At 44.8% G+C, this 18,696-nt stretch overlaps 1 protein-coding gene across 1 annotated transcript in view; it reads left to right on the top strand.

Moving 5' to 3' along the window:
* IDE (insulin degrading enzyme) overlaps positions 1–18,683 on the top strand; it is a 31,561-nt gene extending 12,878 nt beyond the window's left edge. The window contains exons 10-25 of the mRNA XM_061552813.1: positions 2,489–2,569; positions 2,963–3,066; positions 3,858–3,960; positions 4,674–4,799; positions 5,864–5,946; positions 6,837–6,981; positions 7,843–7,953; positions 9,041–9,161; positions 10,003–10,094; positions 10,762–10,873; positions 11,508–11,675; positions 12,449–12,721; positions 14,022–14,083; positions 14,740–14,812; positions 14,948–15,015; positions 15,555–18,683. Coding sequence (XP_061408797.1) covers positions 2,489–2,569; positions 2,963–3,066; positions 3,858–3,960; positions 4,674–4,799; positions 5,864–5,946; positions 6,837–6,981; positions 7,843–7,953; positions 9,041–9,161; positions 10,003–10,094; positions 10,762–10,873; positions 11,508–11,675; positions 12,449–12,721; positions 14,022–14,083; positions 14,740–14,812; positions 14,948–15,015; positions 15,555–15,650 — 1,818 coding nt within the window. The 3' untranslated portion in view covers positions 15,651–18,683. The remainder of the gene's footprint in view (positions 1–2,488; positions 2,570–2,962; positions 3,067–3,857; positions 3,961–4,673; positions 4,800–5,863; positions 5,947–6,836; positions 6,982–7,842; positions 7,954–9,040; positions 9,162–10,002; positions 10,095–10,761; positions 10,874–11,507; positions 11,676–12,448; positions 12,722–14,021; positions 14,084–14,739; positions 14,813–14,947; positions 15,016–15,554) is intronic.
* The last annotated feature ends 13 nt before the right edge of the window (positions 18,684–18,696 follow it).

Genomic DNA, 18,696 nt, shown 5'->3' with positions numbered 1-18,696 from the left:
GAAAGTAATTGCCCATAACTCAAGATTTTTCTCCTTATTTTGCAACCCAGAAAGGTGCTCGCTCAATGGCTATAAAGCAAGTAGGCTGCCAACTCGTCTGTTGACATGTTTTAGAGTTGTCTTTATTTGTATGTGGGTTTTTTTGGGACACTGTGGTTTACTCCAACACACAAAAATGTTACTCAATAAGGAATTGCACAAACATTGCGAAATGGGCTCACTCCTGCACGGCGCTTATGCTTTTTTTGGGGTCCTAAAACAATTATTTTAATTGGGAGTGATGATCGTTGCACAAGCTGCTAAACATGTCTTACTGCGCCATATTCCTGCGCCTAAATATTGTGTCATTGCTCAATGTGGTAACTGTTACTCATCAACGGTTTTGAAAGAGATTTGAACCTGTTTTTTTGCTTTCATGAAGTACATAAGCCAAATTGAATTAACAGTCTGGGAACCGTAGTTTTCATTACCTTCTCAGTGGCTATGGGCCCCACAGAACATTACTATATTGGCATTAAACGTAACGAGTGGAATGAATTGAACTCTATTTTAATTCAGAAATTGAGCTCGCTTGGGGTCTCCAGAGGACATCCATCAGGTGTGTGCCAGTGCAAAGTCAATTGCTTGAAATCTGGTGATTGGTCAGTTAAAAGCATTGGTCTCACTGGCATGTGCCATGTGATAAAGTAGTCCGGCTTGTATTCCTCAGCTAAATCAAGTTAAATTCCTCCTGTGCTGTGTTATGGTATGTCAGCATCCTTTTGTAAAATATAGAAACGCCCCAAACAGATTTGTGGTCCACTCCACGGTGAACTCCCGGGAGCTTGTAATTGTTACGTTTAATCTGTCTTAATTATTTAAATAAATGGAAACGCCGCAGTAATAAATAAATAATGGGCTCACGGAATTATGGCAATTGTAATTGCCAATTACCGTTCTGGATAATGTTCCAATTACAATCACTCTTTTATTCTTAATTGCAGTGACAGTTCTGCCAGGTCTGATTGGAATCAAATTTGTAATTTCATTTTGAAACAAAGGGCACGTTGCCCATGTGAGAACTCTTGTCATTCCTAAGGCTTTAGCAACTGTAATTTTGGATCCATTAATTGGCCTTTGTCTAGAACATTGACGATGCTGCCTGCATTTTGTAACCAATAGGTGTACATCTCCATGCATTGAGAACATACTTTGATTTGATAGCAAGGAGTGATGTATGCACGATATTACTTCAATACATGGTGTTGCAAATTGTACGTAGGTTGCATGACATATCTCCAACATGTCATATCTCCAATATGTCATGCAGCCTACATGCTTTTAGCCACCAGATTGAACAAGGTTCAAAGCTGAACTTATTTATAGTGTGGCAGTTATACAACAAAGCAATGGATTACTGGTTTCATCGCTAATAGGAATAATCAGTGTTGGACAGATGTGCTGTCTTTTATGCCACACATTGTATAACTTGAGCTGTTAGGGATTCAAACTCTGTCTCCTCGACAGACCTGTTCTCCACCTGAGGACGGCTGCTTGCGTTGTGGCCGAAACGTCGTGAGAATTATTTTATTATGTTTTATTTTTATTATTTTATTATTTCCATTCTACGTGACTTTACCGAAAGAACCAAGAAGATGAATCCCTGCAGTCACGAAAGCTTTAAATCGAGACTGTTAGGGAACCTAACATAATGTTTAGATAATTTGTCTGAGCTTAAATATTGGCTTTAAGCATTCGTGACTGCAGGAATTCATATTTTTTGGGTCTTTTGGTAAAGTCACGTAGATAGGTTCAAAGAAAATAACAAAAAACTACGACATTTCGATGGCAACACAAGCGGTCGTCTTCAGGAAAGGGGGGGTTAGCTTCCAAAGGCAAACTGTTTGTAAGGGTTTGAAATGATCGTAGCTCAAATGTCAGCAGCCAATGATAATGCAAGTGGTGGGCAGCCAACTCGACGGTGGTTGGTTTTCCACCAATCAAAGGGCTGCCAGGTGAAAGTTAGCAAGTTAATGAGAGATTAGCAAGTTAATGAGAGATTAGCAAGTTGATGGGAGATCTCGGAGCCGCAACCGAGGGGTCGTCGGCGCGCGAAGTGGCTGTGTTGGTGTGAAGCTTGTGAAATGGGCGTAAAGCACAACTAACATCGGAAGGTGGTAGGATGGGAACATCATAGCCAGTTATGATTTAAACATCGTTGTAGTCTTAGTTTTTTTAAACGTCGTAGTTTTTTGAAACGTCGTAGTTTTTTGTTATTTTCTTTGAACCTATCTACGTGACTTTACCGAAAGACCCAAAGAATATTGTCTGAGCTTGCATTTGTTTTCCAGGGATTATTGTAGACGGGCGAGTGTTTTTTCTTGTGCAACATCGTCATGGGACGATGATGATGACTAGGGATGGCGGAGGAGGGCTGAGGTGTCGGTAGTGACGAGGTGCGATGTGATGATGGGACGGAGAGCTGTGAGGCTGCCATGTGTTGCCGCAGGACCTCGGAACGATGGCGTTCAGATTTAAGGACAAAGAGCGGCCCCGCAACTACACGTCACACATCACCGGCTTGCTACACGTGAGCTGATTGCACCCTCGCCCCGCTGCTCACTGACTTACCATCTTTGCTGTTGTACGCGTACATTTAAAAACTACAGTGTTTGCAGTACTGTGTGCTTGGGATCACAGCTATCCACAATTATTTTCCCATTAGCCTATCTTAGCAACAAGTATTTTGACATCCTGCCACTTTTCTTGTTTTTTTTTTATGACATCACAACCCGTGTAAAAATCTACACTGTTAAAATGTATTCCCCTGTATTTTGGACATTCAGATGCCTCCAGCAACCCGACACAAATTCTCCCTTTCACGTAGAAGGCAAGCGGAGCATTCATCTTTAAGTGGTGGGTAGGTTAGACGATGCCTGGGGCTGATATTTTCTCACTCGTGCTCAATGGCTTGTGCACACAGTACTACCCAATCCGGGAGGTGCTCGCTGCAGAGTACCTGCTGGAGGAGTTCCGGCCGGACCTTATTGAAATGCTGCTGGACAAGTTGCAACCGCACAACAGCAGGTATGGACAGCACGGTCCAGCTCGGCAGCTATCCCATGTGCGCCTGGTAATGCTCGGCTTGTTAACACGGGTGCATGCAGTGTAGTACACTTGGAAGAAAGGGTGCTTTAAATGTTACCAACTCACACATCACAGAAACTGAAAACTGAAAAACAGAGAACCATGATTCCTGCCAGGGGGCATTCTATTGGATACGGTGCTTATCCAATTTTAAAGTACATTTTTGATACAAAACATAAAAGTGTCACAGATAAACGAAGTCCTCCTCTGCCTTGTTTGTGATTATCGGCAATGCATTTCTGGAATCAAAATATGTGACTCAGGTGTTGGGTATGATGTTATGAATAATTGTGTTAATAGCATTTCTGTGATGGCAATGCTGGTATTTTGATACCTGTAATTGGGAGTTTTAGATATATACCTCAAGAGTCAAACCGTGTGCATGCACAACGGCTGGGTGAGTAACTGAGGAATATTCTGTGTGTGTGCGTGTGCTAATGTCGAGTGGGGAGCGGTAGTGCAACGGTTCACGCACTGCACTACGGACCTAGCAACCCGAGTTCGATTCCCGCTCACGGCCAACACCAGTGACGATGATCTGAATCGGTCCTGGGCCTCCCCTAAGTTGACTCAGCCTCAAATGAGTACCTGGCCACCCACTCTCTCGTGTGCTGTGTCATCCTTCATAGGTGCTACTCGCTAACAGCACTTGCCAAAACGGTATGTTAAGGCTATATGGGGATCTTTGTATGTGCGTGCATTTTTCCAAATTCTTGCATCCACATTTGCAGGATTGCTGTCGTAGCAAAGGCGTTTGAAGGGCACACTGACCAGGTGGAGCGGTGGTATGAGACCCAGTACAAGCAGGAGAGCGTCTCGGAAGAAACCTTTACGGTAGGGAATGGGTTATGTCAGAGTTTCCCGAAATCCTTGTGACATCAATGTTTTTCCTTTGCTGGATTATTACTTGCAAGCATTGTGTCCATTATCCATAGAGTGTGTATATCTTTGCATGTGTGTACCTTGTAGCCCTGTACCTCCAAAAAAGTGTAGAAATTAAGCAAGTCTCAACAAAGCTGTATGTAATGTGTTGATTGTGGTGACATTGCTGAGTGGTAGTGCATTTTCTGCTAGTTTCAAAAGTGTGCGGTTCGAACCCAGCGGCTGCCCTGATTAACACTGCAGGTATATTAACCGTAACATATGCGCCAATCTGTTTTGCAGTGCACGTTAAAGATGGCGTGACGTTATTTGAAAAAGAGTAGGCCAAATTTGTCAAATTCGAAAATTATTCACAAATTTACAGTTGGGTATAGCCACATAGCAACATCGCCCCTACTTTGAAACTACTGCAGATTATAATTGTCTGTGAAACTACTGCAGATAATAATTATCTGTGAAACTACTGCAGATAATAATTGTGAGACATAATGCCTTCGTGAACGCATTACGCTATAAGAATGAAGCACATACCAAATGTGCTCATTAATTCATTTGCTTTGGGATTAAATAAATTACACTGTTTGCTGATAAATGTCTACTTAAACATAAAAGCTCCACATGTATATTTTTTCTTGTTGAAATGTATCTGTGTGTGGCACATACAGAAGTGGCAGAATGCTGGTCTCAATGAGCACTTCACTCTTCCCATGAAGAACGAATTCATCCCGACCATCTTCGACATCCTGCCTCTGAAGGAAGAGATCACCCACCCCTACCCGCAGCTCATTAAGGTGCCTGCCATGGGCTGCACGTATAAGCAGATCCCAAAGCCCGACTGAGGACAGTAATGGTTACGTGGCAGGCCGTGGATCAAAGAGCAGTGCTGTTAAATCCATTGACCTGATTTAAATTTTATCTTTTGGCCTTTGTCAAGTTCCCCCACCTGGCTAATGCTTGAAATAGAATCTTTGTGCTCTTAGCACACAATATCCCAGGTTAGTTTTATCAAGCATGAACAGAGAGTTTAAAAAAAATTCATTGAACTGACAGTTTCATTCACATTCAGTGGCTCATTGTACATTCAGTATTTCAGCGGTTGTATCAGTGGGCTGGTGCAGCCTAAACAAAAAAAAGGTGCATTCAAAGTTGAAGGTAAATTGTTGCCCAATTAAAATTAGCATAGAGTGATGTTCATCTCTGTGTTATGGCCCCAAGATAGTGGTGACATTTGTCATTTCTATGGCAGGGCCAAAACAGACACATTTTAGAAAAATAATTCAGAGACCAGTCGGTGATAATGAATCCACAATTATACTTTCATGCACGGATGGATCGTATGAAAGAGAACGGATACAATGCACCATTTCCTTAACCATTTCCTTAACTTTTCAGAGTTCAGAATGTGTGATATGTGTGTTGATGGTTTTGGGTGAATGTCAGTGGTTGGAATAGAAATGAATAGCGTCTTCATTGGTTGCATTTGTGCGCTTGATGTTTCTGAAAAATATGAAAACACTTCTTTGTGTCTTTGTGTGTGTTCTCACGTGCACTTGCGTACGAACACAAACATCACACCTATGCTAGTTTGTTAATGCATGTGCATTTGTGTTGTGTGGCTGTGTCTCTCAGAAAACTGCTCATGCGTGTGTTAGCATAAAATGTGTGCTTAGAGATGCAAGCGGAATTGGTCAATCAAAGGGTACATTTTGTTATCCTTGTGCATGCGTGAGTATATGAAGAGATATGTATATGTTTGACTCTCACACAACATTAAATGTGTGTGGGTTTGAGAGTTTAGGCTTCGTTGCAAAAAATAAAACCTAAGCTAGCATGTTTGGGTTGTGTGTGTCTCCAGGATTCTGCCATGAGCAAGCTGTGGTTCAAACAGGACGATACCTTTCACTTGCCCAAGGCCTGCCTCAACTTTGAGTTCTTTAGGTATTTAGTTTTATTTAAGTTTGCCTATTGAACATGATGCCGCCTGTCTTGACATTTACAAACAACATTGTAGCTTCGTCATTTAACATCCACACCTTTGTTGTACCACGTGGGTTCATGTGAGTCACAGTCTGTGCACGGGCATCAGCTTCTGGTCATAATCATCATCCATCGTATATCCACTGCTGGATGAAAGTCTCCCACTTCCAATGGTCCCACGAGTTATTCTCATCACTCCATCTTCACGGTGATCGTGCTGCGAGGTGCGATTCCCACCCCTGGCTACCATTCTGCACTTGTGGACTTGGGCAGGATACTTTGCTTGTCCATTGGCCATCAACCCTCCCTGCAGTATGTCCTGCCTGAGTCCACTGGGTTCTCCTCACAGGCAGTATGATGTCACTCATTTGCATTTGTTCTAGGGTCCATGAATTCCTTTTTTTCTTGTCTCCCGGTGTAATTCTCAGCATGCCGCTCTCCGTGATTATTTGAGTACTTTACAGCTTCTGTTCTGTTGCGTTTGTCAGTGTCCACGTTTTTGATTCGTAACAGGTAAAGTTAACTGGTCTGAGGCATTAATGAAGGGACTGCATTTTCAGTAGCTTTTAAACACCGCTACAAAACCATACCATTGTAGTCATGAACACTCCATAGCTGCATAAAAACATAGATTTATAAACCATTTTTTCTAAGAAAAGGCCTGCATATATCCTGCATATATATTTTTCATACAAGCGTGTCAGTGACCAAGGTGGTGCTGTTTAATTGCTCTTTGCTAGTGCTTAAAATGTGTATATATATATAAATGTAGATCTACATTTTAAAGTAACCCTAGGATCTCACGGCCGAGTCTCCCTCACTCGCCCTGTCCCCCACCCCACCCCACGTAGCCCCTTTGCGTACGTGGACCCGCTGCACTGCGACATGGCCTACCTGTACGTGGAGCTGCTCAAAGACTCTCTCAACGAGTACGCCTATGCGGCCGATCTCGCGGGCCTCAGCTACACCCTGCAGAATACCGTCTACGGCATCCACGTGAGGGGTTCCGGGGAGGAGTGTTGGGAAGCAGGGAGCATTGGGCCAAGGTGGGAGGGGAGGTGTCCAGTGACCGCACGCTGAGCTGTGTTGGAGTAGGGGGTAAAGGGCACAGCACCTGGCCAATGCAAGGGGGTTGTGATTGCTGTATTGAAATTTATAGGAGACTGGGGGACGAGGGGTTGATACATCTGGTATGAAGCGGGGGGGGGGGGGGGGGAATGTGATTCGTGTATTGACTGGAGAAAGTTGGTGAGTTTTGGGATCTCGGATAAAGTCGAGTATGGGGGTTTTCAATCGGTGTGCTCAGCTGTGGAGGGGAGGGGGTGAGAGTGGAGTGTCTGGCTAAGGCAGAAGAGGGGAACTGTGTAGGTTGTATTAATAAACGCTGGCAGTTGGCATCCTATCGCCAACTATAACAATGAATTGTCATAATTCATTATCTCAGTTTAATTCGAGAATTTATTATTTTGGTTAACAATTGCGCTAGATCGTGATAATACAGTTGCTGCAGAGGTCACGTGAACTAATTTCATATGGCGTACAGAAATAATAAATAATCGGTTCTTACGCAACAAAGATGAAATACATGTATCGTGACTAAGAATTTATTTGATTTGCCGATTGGATGTATCGTTTCACGTTTAGTAGCCAAACCAGCCCTGGATCCCCCTGAGGTTGGGTGATCCCAAATTGATTACCTGGTGTACTGGCAAAATGTTCAGTATAAGCACTGCACGGACAAAGGAGGCTGTGCATGGTGCTAACCACACCGCCGCTTCATGTGCGGTGTCTGTCGTGATAAGCGCTCGCAAGTGACGTATGTTCCTTGTTTTGTGCGCGTGGCTGCGTGCGTGGTAGTTGTCAATCAAAGGTTACCAAGACAAGCAGCCTCTGCTGCTCAGGAAGATTATCGAGAAGATGGCAACATTTGAAATTGATGAGATGCGATTTGAAATCATCAAGGAAGCGGTAAGTGTATGTGGAGCGACACTGCAGTTCATAACTGTGTGCAGTGTCCCAGCTAAGAACAACAATGCTCTCCAAAAAAAATCTTTATGCGAAATTATGTAAAGAGCATGATGCCTTGGGATGTAAATAGTAATGATTTGAGGTATAGGCAACTGGAAGTCTTCCACTGAAAAATATTTCCTATCTTTTAATAACCTGGCAACGTCTGCCAGTGACATAGCCAAGGTATATTTATTTTTTATTCATCGAATGCCTTTTTCAAAGACAATGAGAATTACGATACAAAGGGCGATTACCAGGATCGAGGTCACGATAACTTCTTATATTGCAGCTGGGATTAACAGCCTTACGACTTTCAACAGATGTCACTAATTGGGGCCAAGTATTCCTTCAATTAACGAGGGAGTTGGGATTAAACTCTCATTCAGTCTCAAAGTCTCAGAGGTTGATGAGATCCTGGGTGATGTGCAGCTCTCTACATCTGTTGTGCCTGACTTTATAACGTTCTTACAACAGCACTGCTTTATATATATGGCTGGAATGGAAATTCAGATTGTATTCTGGGGAAACAAACTTGACGATTCTTCCAGTTTTGAACACATAATGAGCAAGTAGAAGAGAGGATGTATTTAATGAGCCATTATCATCTCGGGCTTGCTCAAGTGTGCGCCTGGCATGTGTGAATCATGTAATTATGGTGGGGAGGGGTGGTACATTGTTTAGTGCCTTGTGTTACGATCCTAGCAGCCTCAGTGTTGTTTCTGGGCGTGCACAACGTTGATAGTGAGTGGAAGCTGAAAGTGTCTTGGGCACCTCCTAGGTGATTCAGCATTACATTAATAACCAGCACAGTCTTGTGTACTGTACTTTAGCGCTTGGGAGACATCACTCCCTTATCTGACCACACTACCTCTCTGTGTGTCATGTCGACCCTAATAGGTACATGCCAACAGCACTTGCCCTGTTCGTGTGTAGGGCTAAATGGGGGATCTTTTTCGCTTGGTAGTTATCCAGCGACCCTGAAATGCTGATTCATGGTAAAGTTGCTATCATTATCCTCATCATATTTTTCATGTTTGCTCTATAGTACTTGCGGTCTCTGAGCAACTTCCGTGCCGAGCAGCCACACCAGCACGCCATGTACTACCTGCGTCTTCTCATGACAGAACTGGCCTGGACGAAGGAGGAGCTTCGTGATGCACTCGAAGGTGGGGCCACCACTCAGTGCCACGCCACGCATCACCACACCACGCAACACCACACCATGCGACGCAACACCACACCATGCCACGCAACACCACACCATGCCATGCGACATCACATCACACCATGCGACACCCACACCACACTATGCCACACCACACCACGTGACACTACACCATAGCACGACACTCCAAGCCACTCCAAGCCCATCCGTGCCCCAACATACTACACCACATCACCTCCATGCAACGCACATAGCTACGCACAGAACCAGTTGATATTTATAAAAACTGTAAGTGGTATATGCTTGCAATATTGAGGTGTAATATTCATAGTTTAAGAGAGTCAGTGAGACTTGCCTGAGACACACACATATGCTTCCATTGTCTAATGGACGCATGGCAAGCTCTTAATGGCATTTATCGAAATGCTTTATTCTGATACAGTAAGAAAATCTATTTGGAATGGTTGCACTGTCTTGTTCAGCTTCAGTTCAGTCACACACCGTAGTGGTTGCACTCTGAAGCGACCGAATAAATTATCTGCGGCTGTCAACCACTTACGAAGAATCCGCAAGGTTGAGTGACTTTGCAGGAAGTGAGTGACGAGTCCAACCATACGAACGTGACATTTCCATCACTGGCTCGGGGCTTTCAATGGAGACGAGCACTGCTCTGTGCTTACTAGAGCAAGGAGAATCACCTGCACGGCGTGGGAAGGCCCTAATCCAACAGTGGATTTACAAAACTGCACATTTACAGCCACAGTGCGTCAGCATGTGTGTGTAGGACCGCCCGATGCACAGGAGCCAATGGTGTTATGCGCGACTGGCCGCTCTCGTTTCAGACGTCACCGTGTCCTGCCTACAGGCATTCGTGCCGCAGCTGCTGTCCAGGTTGCACATGGAGTGCCTCTTCCATGGGAACGTGGACAAGGAGGTGCTGTACAGACCCCACCCCTAAAGCTGCCACAGCTCGCTTCAACCGCGAGACATTTGCAGTCCTTAACATGTTTTGCCGCCCCAGATTTACCCCACTTGAGCTTTCAGCTTCAAGTCATGAGTATCCATTGAGGTGTCACGCAGGAGCAGTGCAAACGCTCGTGGCAGAGAATGGTCCTGGAAGGAAATACCACAGAGTAATCTCTGGATGCCTTAAAGTGACATCTGGTCCACACTTTGAGGCAGCATTTTTCCACCCAAGCCTGTCACATGACAGTCAATCAGAATTTTTTCAGAGCTGGAATTTGCCCAGATTAAGTACAAAACCAAATTGAATGTGATGGGGTTTCTTTGTGCAGTCATTGGCGGCCAGGCACACGCCCCTCCCGCATGGCCTTTCACTTCCAATTCTGTTCAGGGTCGATTTGATTTGCTTCAGAATCAATTCCGTTCCGATGACATAAATATACATAAATCAGAATAAAAACTGTACGTGTACGTCATCATAACGGGAAAGGGTTAACATTGGCGTTGCTTGTCAACAGCAAACCAGCAGCGTATGACACAGGACAGCGAGAGGTCGCAGTGCTGCTGCACCGAGCACTGCTGCTAGTGCGGACGTTGTGATGGTTGTGATGGTGATGGCGCTCGCCCACTGTGCGCAGGGTGCCCTGGAGACGATGGCCATGGTGGAGGACACGCTGGTACGGCTGGCTCACAGCAAGCCACTGCTACCCAGCCAGCTCACACGCCACCGTGAGGTGCAGCTGCCCGACGGTATGGCGCTTTGGCGGAGAGGATGGCTGCCTGGCAGTCGAATCGAACGAATGAGTCTAATGAAATGTCACATTGCATTCTTATTATTGGATCTTTAAGAGTCTTCTCAGGGTTTGAATCTGTAGTGTTTTGTGTTGATGATTCTTCTTGACTATTTTGTGTCTCCCTCGCCCTCACTTTGTCCCACTGTCGTTTGTGTTCCTCTCACTATCCCTGATCTTACAAAGAGTTTAACATTCTGTCAGGCCAAAGGAGGAATTATTGAGGGAGATTTTTGTCCTTTTTTTATGTGTGCTTTTGAGTCTCAGTGCAGCGATTAACAAACTGCTCTTCAAACCCAGCAACCTGAATTTTATTCCCGGCCCCGGCGAACATCAGTTGCGAGTGATATCTAAACCTGTCCTGAGACATACCGAGGTCAACTCGGCCTTAAATGGTTGTCTGGCGCGGTGTGTTAACATCATTAACATCAGCACTGCGGAGACGATGACAGCCACAGCGTTGTTCCCGCCACACCACCCCACCGTGCACCGTGCCGATCGTAATAGGTGCCCACAAACATCTTCACGGCTCGACGATCTACAAAAAGTTACACGCAGATCCCGTTTTTTTGTGCGCAGTGCGCACACTTCAGGCCGTTGGTTCGTGTACCAGAGGCGTAACGAGGTGCACAACAACTGCGGGATCGAGATCTACTACCAGACGGACCTGCAGACAACGCACGACAACATGCTGCTGGAGCTCTTCTGCCAGATCGTGTCGGAGCCCTGCTTCAACACCCTGCGCACCAAGGAGCAACTGGGTGAGTGCACGTACACGCACACGCACACATGCGCACATACACACGCTAACACACATACACACACGCACACACGTACACACACAAACACACGCTAACACACGGATAGACATGCACCAACAACAACAATCGCCATTCACCAGAGTGGCAGTGACATCACCACGGCGCTCGTGCCAGGTGAGGTGCACTTTCAGGCCACGTGCAGTGTCAAAGGCTCGCTGGCAGGAAGTCACAGAACAGACTCAGGTGTTACGAATTGACATATGTAAAACACACGCATGCACACACGCACGTGAACTTGCACACATGCACGCTGGAGTACACACACATTCATAAGCACATGCACATATACGTACACCCAAATATGTTTCTCTGTGAAATTTACAACCATGCCATTCACAACTCTCACGAATCACAACACTAAATCATGCCTTCCTTAAGCCACACACCTCTTGGGCACTTTATAAAAACTGTTTTGCAGACCAACTCAGGATGCCTGTGGCCTCTGTCGAATCCAGACTCTAGTGTAAAGCTCTTGGCTTAGGTGACTAGTTACCATTTGCACTGGCCAAGCATTAGCTGATTGGCTATAGATGAGGGAGCTGGGGTCTTGCACGTGCGTACTAATGAGCGTATGCCCAAGCTCAATGAGCACGAGTGCACGCGGCGTGTCAACTGAACAACCACGCTTACCTACCGTGATGTGTTGTTACTTTGCAGCCAACGGCAATAACGCGGCGTGGGTTTCGTTTGTCCGTGTGCGCCGGCGGTGCCAGGCTACATCGTGTTCAGCGGGCCGCGACGGTCGAGCGGCGTGCAGGGCCTACGCTTCATCATCCAGTCGGAGAAGCAGCCGCACTACCTGGAGAGTCGCGTGGAGGCGTTCCTGCACGCCATGGGGCGGCACGTGGCCGACATGACGCCCGACGCGTTCGCCAAGCACGCGAGCGCCCTCGCCGTGCGTCGCCTCGACAAGCCCAAGAAGCTGAGCACCGAGTGCGGCAAGCACTGGGGAGAGATCATCTCGCAGCAGTACAACTTCGACCGAGGTCCGTTCACGCCGGGTCTCGGGAATAGGCTGGGGGGGGGTTCTCCCTGTGTAGTGTCGTTCGTGTGTTCCTTTGTTTGTACGCCGTGGTGTTTTGGTTTCGTTTGTTTCTGATCAAACGATGCGAATTTGAGCAGCGATCGATGTCCCTACAGAGAGGTGTGTGCACTCGGCACGCTGTTGTCGTTGTGTTATGACACGCGACACTTGTCAAGGTAAAGGAATTACTCTTCCTCAGATTGGCGGCTGCGATTGATTTGACGGCCCATAGATCTGGAGACTAGATTGCCGTGGAAAGAGCCAAATGAGATTTGTGAGCCCTAAAGCGAATCGCCGAGCAGTTGTGCATTCCTGCTGCTTCCAGCGTATTATTGTGAGTTTTAAATATTTCTTCAATAAAAGTACAGATACCAAAAGACGATAATAATTGAGCAACGCATATGAAAATTAGAGCTTAGCTCCCGTAGACAATTCGAGCATGGGGTGAACAATCGCAGAGTACGGTGACACCCCTAGAAAATTAGCTTGTAGGGTGATGTCAACACACTCGGCATTTAATCATTCCTCCCCCGTACAATTCAAGCAATTGTTAGAATTTAGAATCACGATTGGGATTCAAGATACAAGAATTTTTTGGTCCATTTGCATTGCATAGTCTCAATGAGACTGCAAGATTCGTTACAAGTTATATACTACTTGTACGAATTGAACATCGTTTTTGCATGCGTAATCCTGTGCATCATTGATGTTAATCTTTGCATTGATGCCCATAGTATACGAGACAGATCTTACGCTGGACTTTTCTAACACCCGTGCAGAATCGTGATTATTCTGAGTATATTGCAAAGTAAATGCCATGCGTTATTATTTCACAGCTGCTGTGAATTCGAATTATCGCCTGTGCTGCCTTATTTCAGTGATTTGAGCATTGAATTAAATTGGGGGTGTTTTTATCCCACAAATCGGTATTCTCCCAGAACATGTCCGTCACTTGACAAGCACTTCGTTGTTGGGCTTGACATCTGATTTGTTCGTGAGCCCACGAGTTATTGTCAGCCACTGTGCTTGCATTTCATGTCCCCTGATCGAATTGCAAGAAAAAAGCTTCTGACACTTTATTCTTATGAGCTTACTTTTTTTAATCCGTTAATAGTTTTAAATACAAGAGATGAAAGTATAATTTTATCCTTCCTCCAATAGATTCAATTTGGAATTCATTAATACAACCTTTCAATACTTCGATTGCTGTACCTTGTTTGATATGCACAAATAATGTATGCTGTGGATTCATTTCTTTTCAGACAACATTGAAGTAGCTCATTTGAAGACACTGACCAAGGATGACGTCTTGAAGTTCTACCAGGTGCGTCTGTCCATTATGAGCATCAGAGGAGCCCTTGACACGAGCACCGATTCACAAAATCAATAATAGCCATGTGGGAACAGCTCTGTGGATCCTGTACTCTGCTACGATCTATAACCCCGAGTAAGATTTCTGTCTCTCCCAGTGAGACACAAGGCGGCCAGGCGTATTGGCTACAACCACCCCCTCATGTGGCATTACATTCTAACTTGATCTCACAAATAGATACTTATTAACACTTGCCCCTACAATTAAGCTTAAAGGGAAATTCCATTTGATTGTGTGAGAGTGCACATGCTGATGTATGTGCTTGCATTCTTGTGTGCATGTTTGCTTTTGTATTCATGTGCATGTGCGTACATGCCTGTACTTTTGTGCGTGTATATCTGTGTGGGGAGCGGTAGTGTTTATTGGTTAGCGCACCGCGTAACGATCCTGACGATCCGAGTTCGATTCCCGCTCCCAGCCAACATCGGTGACGAATTTCTGAATCTGTTTTGGGAAGAGAAAGGTGGCTGGCTGTGGAATTGGCCACCCACTCAGTGTGCTGTGGCGGCCTTCATAGGTGCTCGTTCATAGCACTTGCCCCAACAGTTTATTAAAGGCTATACGGGGACCTTTGTCTGTGTATACGTGTGTGCTTGTTCGTGCTACAGGAGCTCCTGTCAGTTGACGCTGCTCGACGCCACAAGATCTCTGTCCACGTGCTGTCACGCGAGATGGAATCCTGTAAGCAGCCTCTTTTAGCACCCAATCATTCACTCGCCCGGTTTTGTCGATGGTTCGTGTGATTTTGCAGTTGTGTGTCGCAAGTGTGGGGGGTGGTGGCTGAGGGTGTCGTGTCCCGTGCTCTGGATGCTCCAGGTCCTGTCGTCGGAGAGTTCCCGTGCCAGAATGATGTGAGCCTCACGCCCGCACCACCTTTGCCCCAGGTAACAGGATGCCTCTATCATTCGTATCTTCTGCAATGTTTATTCGCCACACCCGCTCGAGTGCTCCTCCCAACACTGGTATTATTTTATGGTGCAGTTTATTTCAAGTCAAATTATCTTCCTGCTCAAGTAAGACCCAGTCTTTTTATATTAATGAGTGGTAGATGGTGTTCATCTTCCATTTGTAGTCAGCCACATTTGCAATGTTGAATTCCCATGGCATGACATGGTGTGCATGTTAAGATAACTTGTGCCCATGGCAAGCAACTGAACCTGTATCTATATGCCATCACACGCTTAGTTGCATGCTTGCAGACTTTCACATTTTGAAGTCAACTCCGAAGTTGTGATCTCACTGTTCAAATGAGCAATTGGCTTGCACTTACCTGTGTTTATGGCTGAGCCAGCAGTGAAAAATCGGCATTGCCATGCTAGAGGTCGGCGGTGACCCCCTCCAGACAACCAATGTTGGCGTCTCACAAACTGGCAAATCACGAGTGACTGTCAATGTCCTAAGCGATGCACTCTGTGTACGTCAGCCGACAGTGATCGAGGACACCAACGACTTCAAGCGAGGCCTCCCCCTCTTCCCACTCGTAAAGCCGCTCTACGGCAAGATCACGGCCAAGCTGTGAGGAGCGCAGCAGAGGCTGCCACTGCATGTGGCACCCATGCAGGGCTCCGTCAAGATGGTGCTCCCACCTGGAAAGTCTGGTGGCCGTTTCAGCCCCACGTCTGAAAGGCTTGGTGCAGGGGTTTTGATTGCACCCCTGACATGCAGCCGCCGACTGCTCCAAATGGTGATGCTTTGAAATTGTGGTGGGATCAGCATTTAAAGTCAACACGTTCCAGGGTCACAAACATGGTTTTTCATAGGATGTCATTAACAGTTATATTGGATATCAGCACAAGCAGTTCCAGAAAAACAAAATACTAAACTGCCCCCACCCATTTAGAAAGATTTCCTCCACGGTCAAATAAGACAATTGTTTCCCATCAGCTTAATGGTAAAATGGGCAACTAGGAATTGTATTGATGGTCTGCTTATGATGGCAGCATGAATTAGCATGAAATAGTAAATGGCTAAATGCACCTTGGAATAGAAAGGCCCTCTACCAGTTGTGACGTAAACATGAGCTGAACACAAGACCCTTTCCATTTTTCCCTGTTACTGCAGTTTGACCTAAACATTTGGCCAGAAGTTACACAGCACGACATTGGTTTGGCAATACTAGCACCTGCACTTGGGTCCAAAGCGTGTGTGGATGCCAGGGCATCTGCAACATACAGACCCGTTTGAGGAATACAGGTCTGCTGCCTGTAACCAAAAGCAGTGGCAGCATGGTAGGAATTAAAGCGATGTCCACCACCATGGCACGTCAGCTGGTCAGTTCGCACTGCTAAGTGAATTACTCAGGTCATTACTGAAGTAGCAACCTGTACTTATTTCCCAGTACATGTGTTTTCCTTTTGTTTGGCTATGAATGCAACTTACATGTGTGTTAAGTTTTAAGTCTTAGTTAAATATGAATGCAGTACTTAACAAAACCTTTTCTATTCGTCCGTGGCGGTGATGGCACCATCGGATGAGTTGGTTTCTAAAAAGCAATACCAATTAAACCTTTGCAAGTGGTACTGGTGAGGCTAAAACACTGTCCGCAACATCTCCCTTTCGTGTGCAGATGGCCTGTCTTCGTGCAACCCATGTGGCCACAGTAATAATCATGTGGCTCAGCCTGCTTAATGGTTCTCTAGCACGTTGTCATGCTGCGTATTTTTTTTGCAAATAGCTTAACAGACCATTAGCGTGTGCGGGCAGTGTCCATCAAATTATTTTGAAAAAAATACCTTATCAAGCATAGACTTATATGTGCACAAAGCATACTTTTCACATGATCAACGTATCAAGCAGTCCATACCATTAATCTGTACATGATCTGCATGCAAATACAGCTGTGGTGTTCAAAGATTGCTACGCTCACCGGCCCTAGTGCCTAACCCTTCACATTAACACTTGCCCGTAGCCTTTACATTTATCACAGAAGTGTGAAATGTTCCAAACTGGATGAGCAGTCAAAATGCTGAAAAGAGTGAGATGGTAATCAAAATGCCAACCTAATATTCAATAAATATTAAAGGCCCATTTATATGTAGAGTAATACCAATAAATGATAATGGGGCTTGAGAGGGCTGAGATATTGCAAGGTAGAAAAGTCGGCACCTTTAACATGTTATTAAAACCAGTGACAAACCCTTGTTCAGTTTCACTTCTCATGGTCCTTAATCAGAAGTGAAATAACTCAGATTCATAAAAAATTGACATCTTGCACAAGGCTGTCAAAACATTAGTTTTGCAAAATTTGTGTCTATACAAGTCAGCCGTGTTAAGCTGTTATACCTATTAATAAGTTTAAAAGGTAGGAATTTAATTTTTTAGATAGCAATAGTTTTTAAATTTACAAGTAATGCCCTCCCCCTTGCCGAGATACCAAGAACTCACCCCAGGCAGGGGATTGGGAATCTGTGCAGGCTCTTAAATCTGTCAATGAATAAAAATTATACATAATATCAAACCATCCTGCACATGAACAAGGACGTAGTTAAATAAGGAGCCTTTTTGCTTCACACACTTCAGCACTCCATGTGCTAATTAAGTCGGTCACCATTCTTTACCCACCCCCCAGCAAAGCACCACATTTCAACAAATCAGAACACAGTTGGATGTGCATCGTCTCGCGTGCATTTCCAGACAAGTTTTGAAATGTAATCGTCTTCTACCTGGTTTCACCTCTGCGTTGATGTTCTAGGCTAAATAATTGCGTGTCCATTCACTACATTAACAATCTTACTCAAATAAGCACACTACTTAATATTCTAATATTTTGAGTTTCCTAATAGTAAAGCAATTTGGCCATTTCATGCCTTTAACAATGCTCTTCAGGAACACACCACCAATAACCACAACGTTTACCTATTTCTGCTCATGAAAGTATTTGACTAAATATTAAGGACCAGGTACAATGTCAATTAATATGCAGTATAAAAAAAAATCTGCAATGTGCAATCATTTAACTGATAAAACTAAGAATTCTGAGCAAGTGAACAATGGATGCATGTTAAACTATGGTCTGGTGAGTGGAAATCAGTTGTGCCACTACCCATGTGTCTTGTCTTCACTGGGTTTCCCAAATTCCCCCATTAAAACCAAAGCCCGAAGTCTTCAAACCAGAGTGCTGTGACCAACGTCATGTGCACAGCCTCCTCTACATCACTGCACACGTGGAGTACAGCTTGGCCCAGCCAAGTGCGCTCAGTTGAAGGCATGGCCACTCACACCATCTGGCCCTGCCAATACCAAGCGAAGTCGGAGGGAGATAAGAATAAAACAATTTATTTGAAGTTGTTACACGAAAGATTTTTTTTGAAATGTTTAAATAAAAATCTAATTTGTTAATTTGTACATCTTCATATTTAAAACTATGAAATGTGTAATGCAAACTACAGCTACTGCAGTTGTATTTATTATACAAAAACGACTAATCTTTGGGATGTAATTTCTTAAAGTTGCAAATTAGTTTTACCACATGACATCACCACGATCTCAGGTGAATGTACACTATTAACCAGTTCTGTACCATACAAAGTGTGAATAAATTACCACACACACACTTTAAAATGTTT

This window comes from Lethenteron reissneri, chromosome 17 (genome assembly GCF_015708825.2).
Source record: "Lethenteron reissneri isolate LAM-NWPU_2019-01 chromosome 17, ASM1570882v1, whole genome shotgun sequence".
Classification (NCBI taxonomy): domain Eukaryota; kingdom Metazoa; phylum Chordata; class Hyperoartia; order Petromyzontiformes; family Petromyzontidae; genus Lethenteron; species Lethenteron reissneri.
This window is presented reverse-complemented; position numbering and strand designations above follow the sequence as displayed.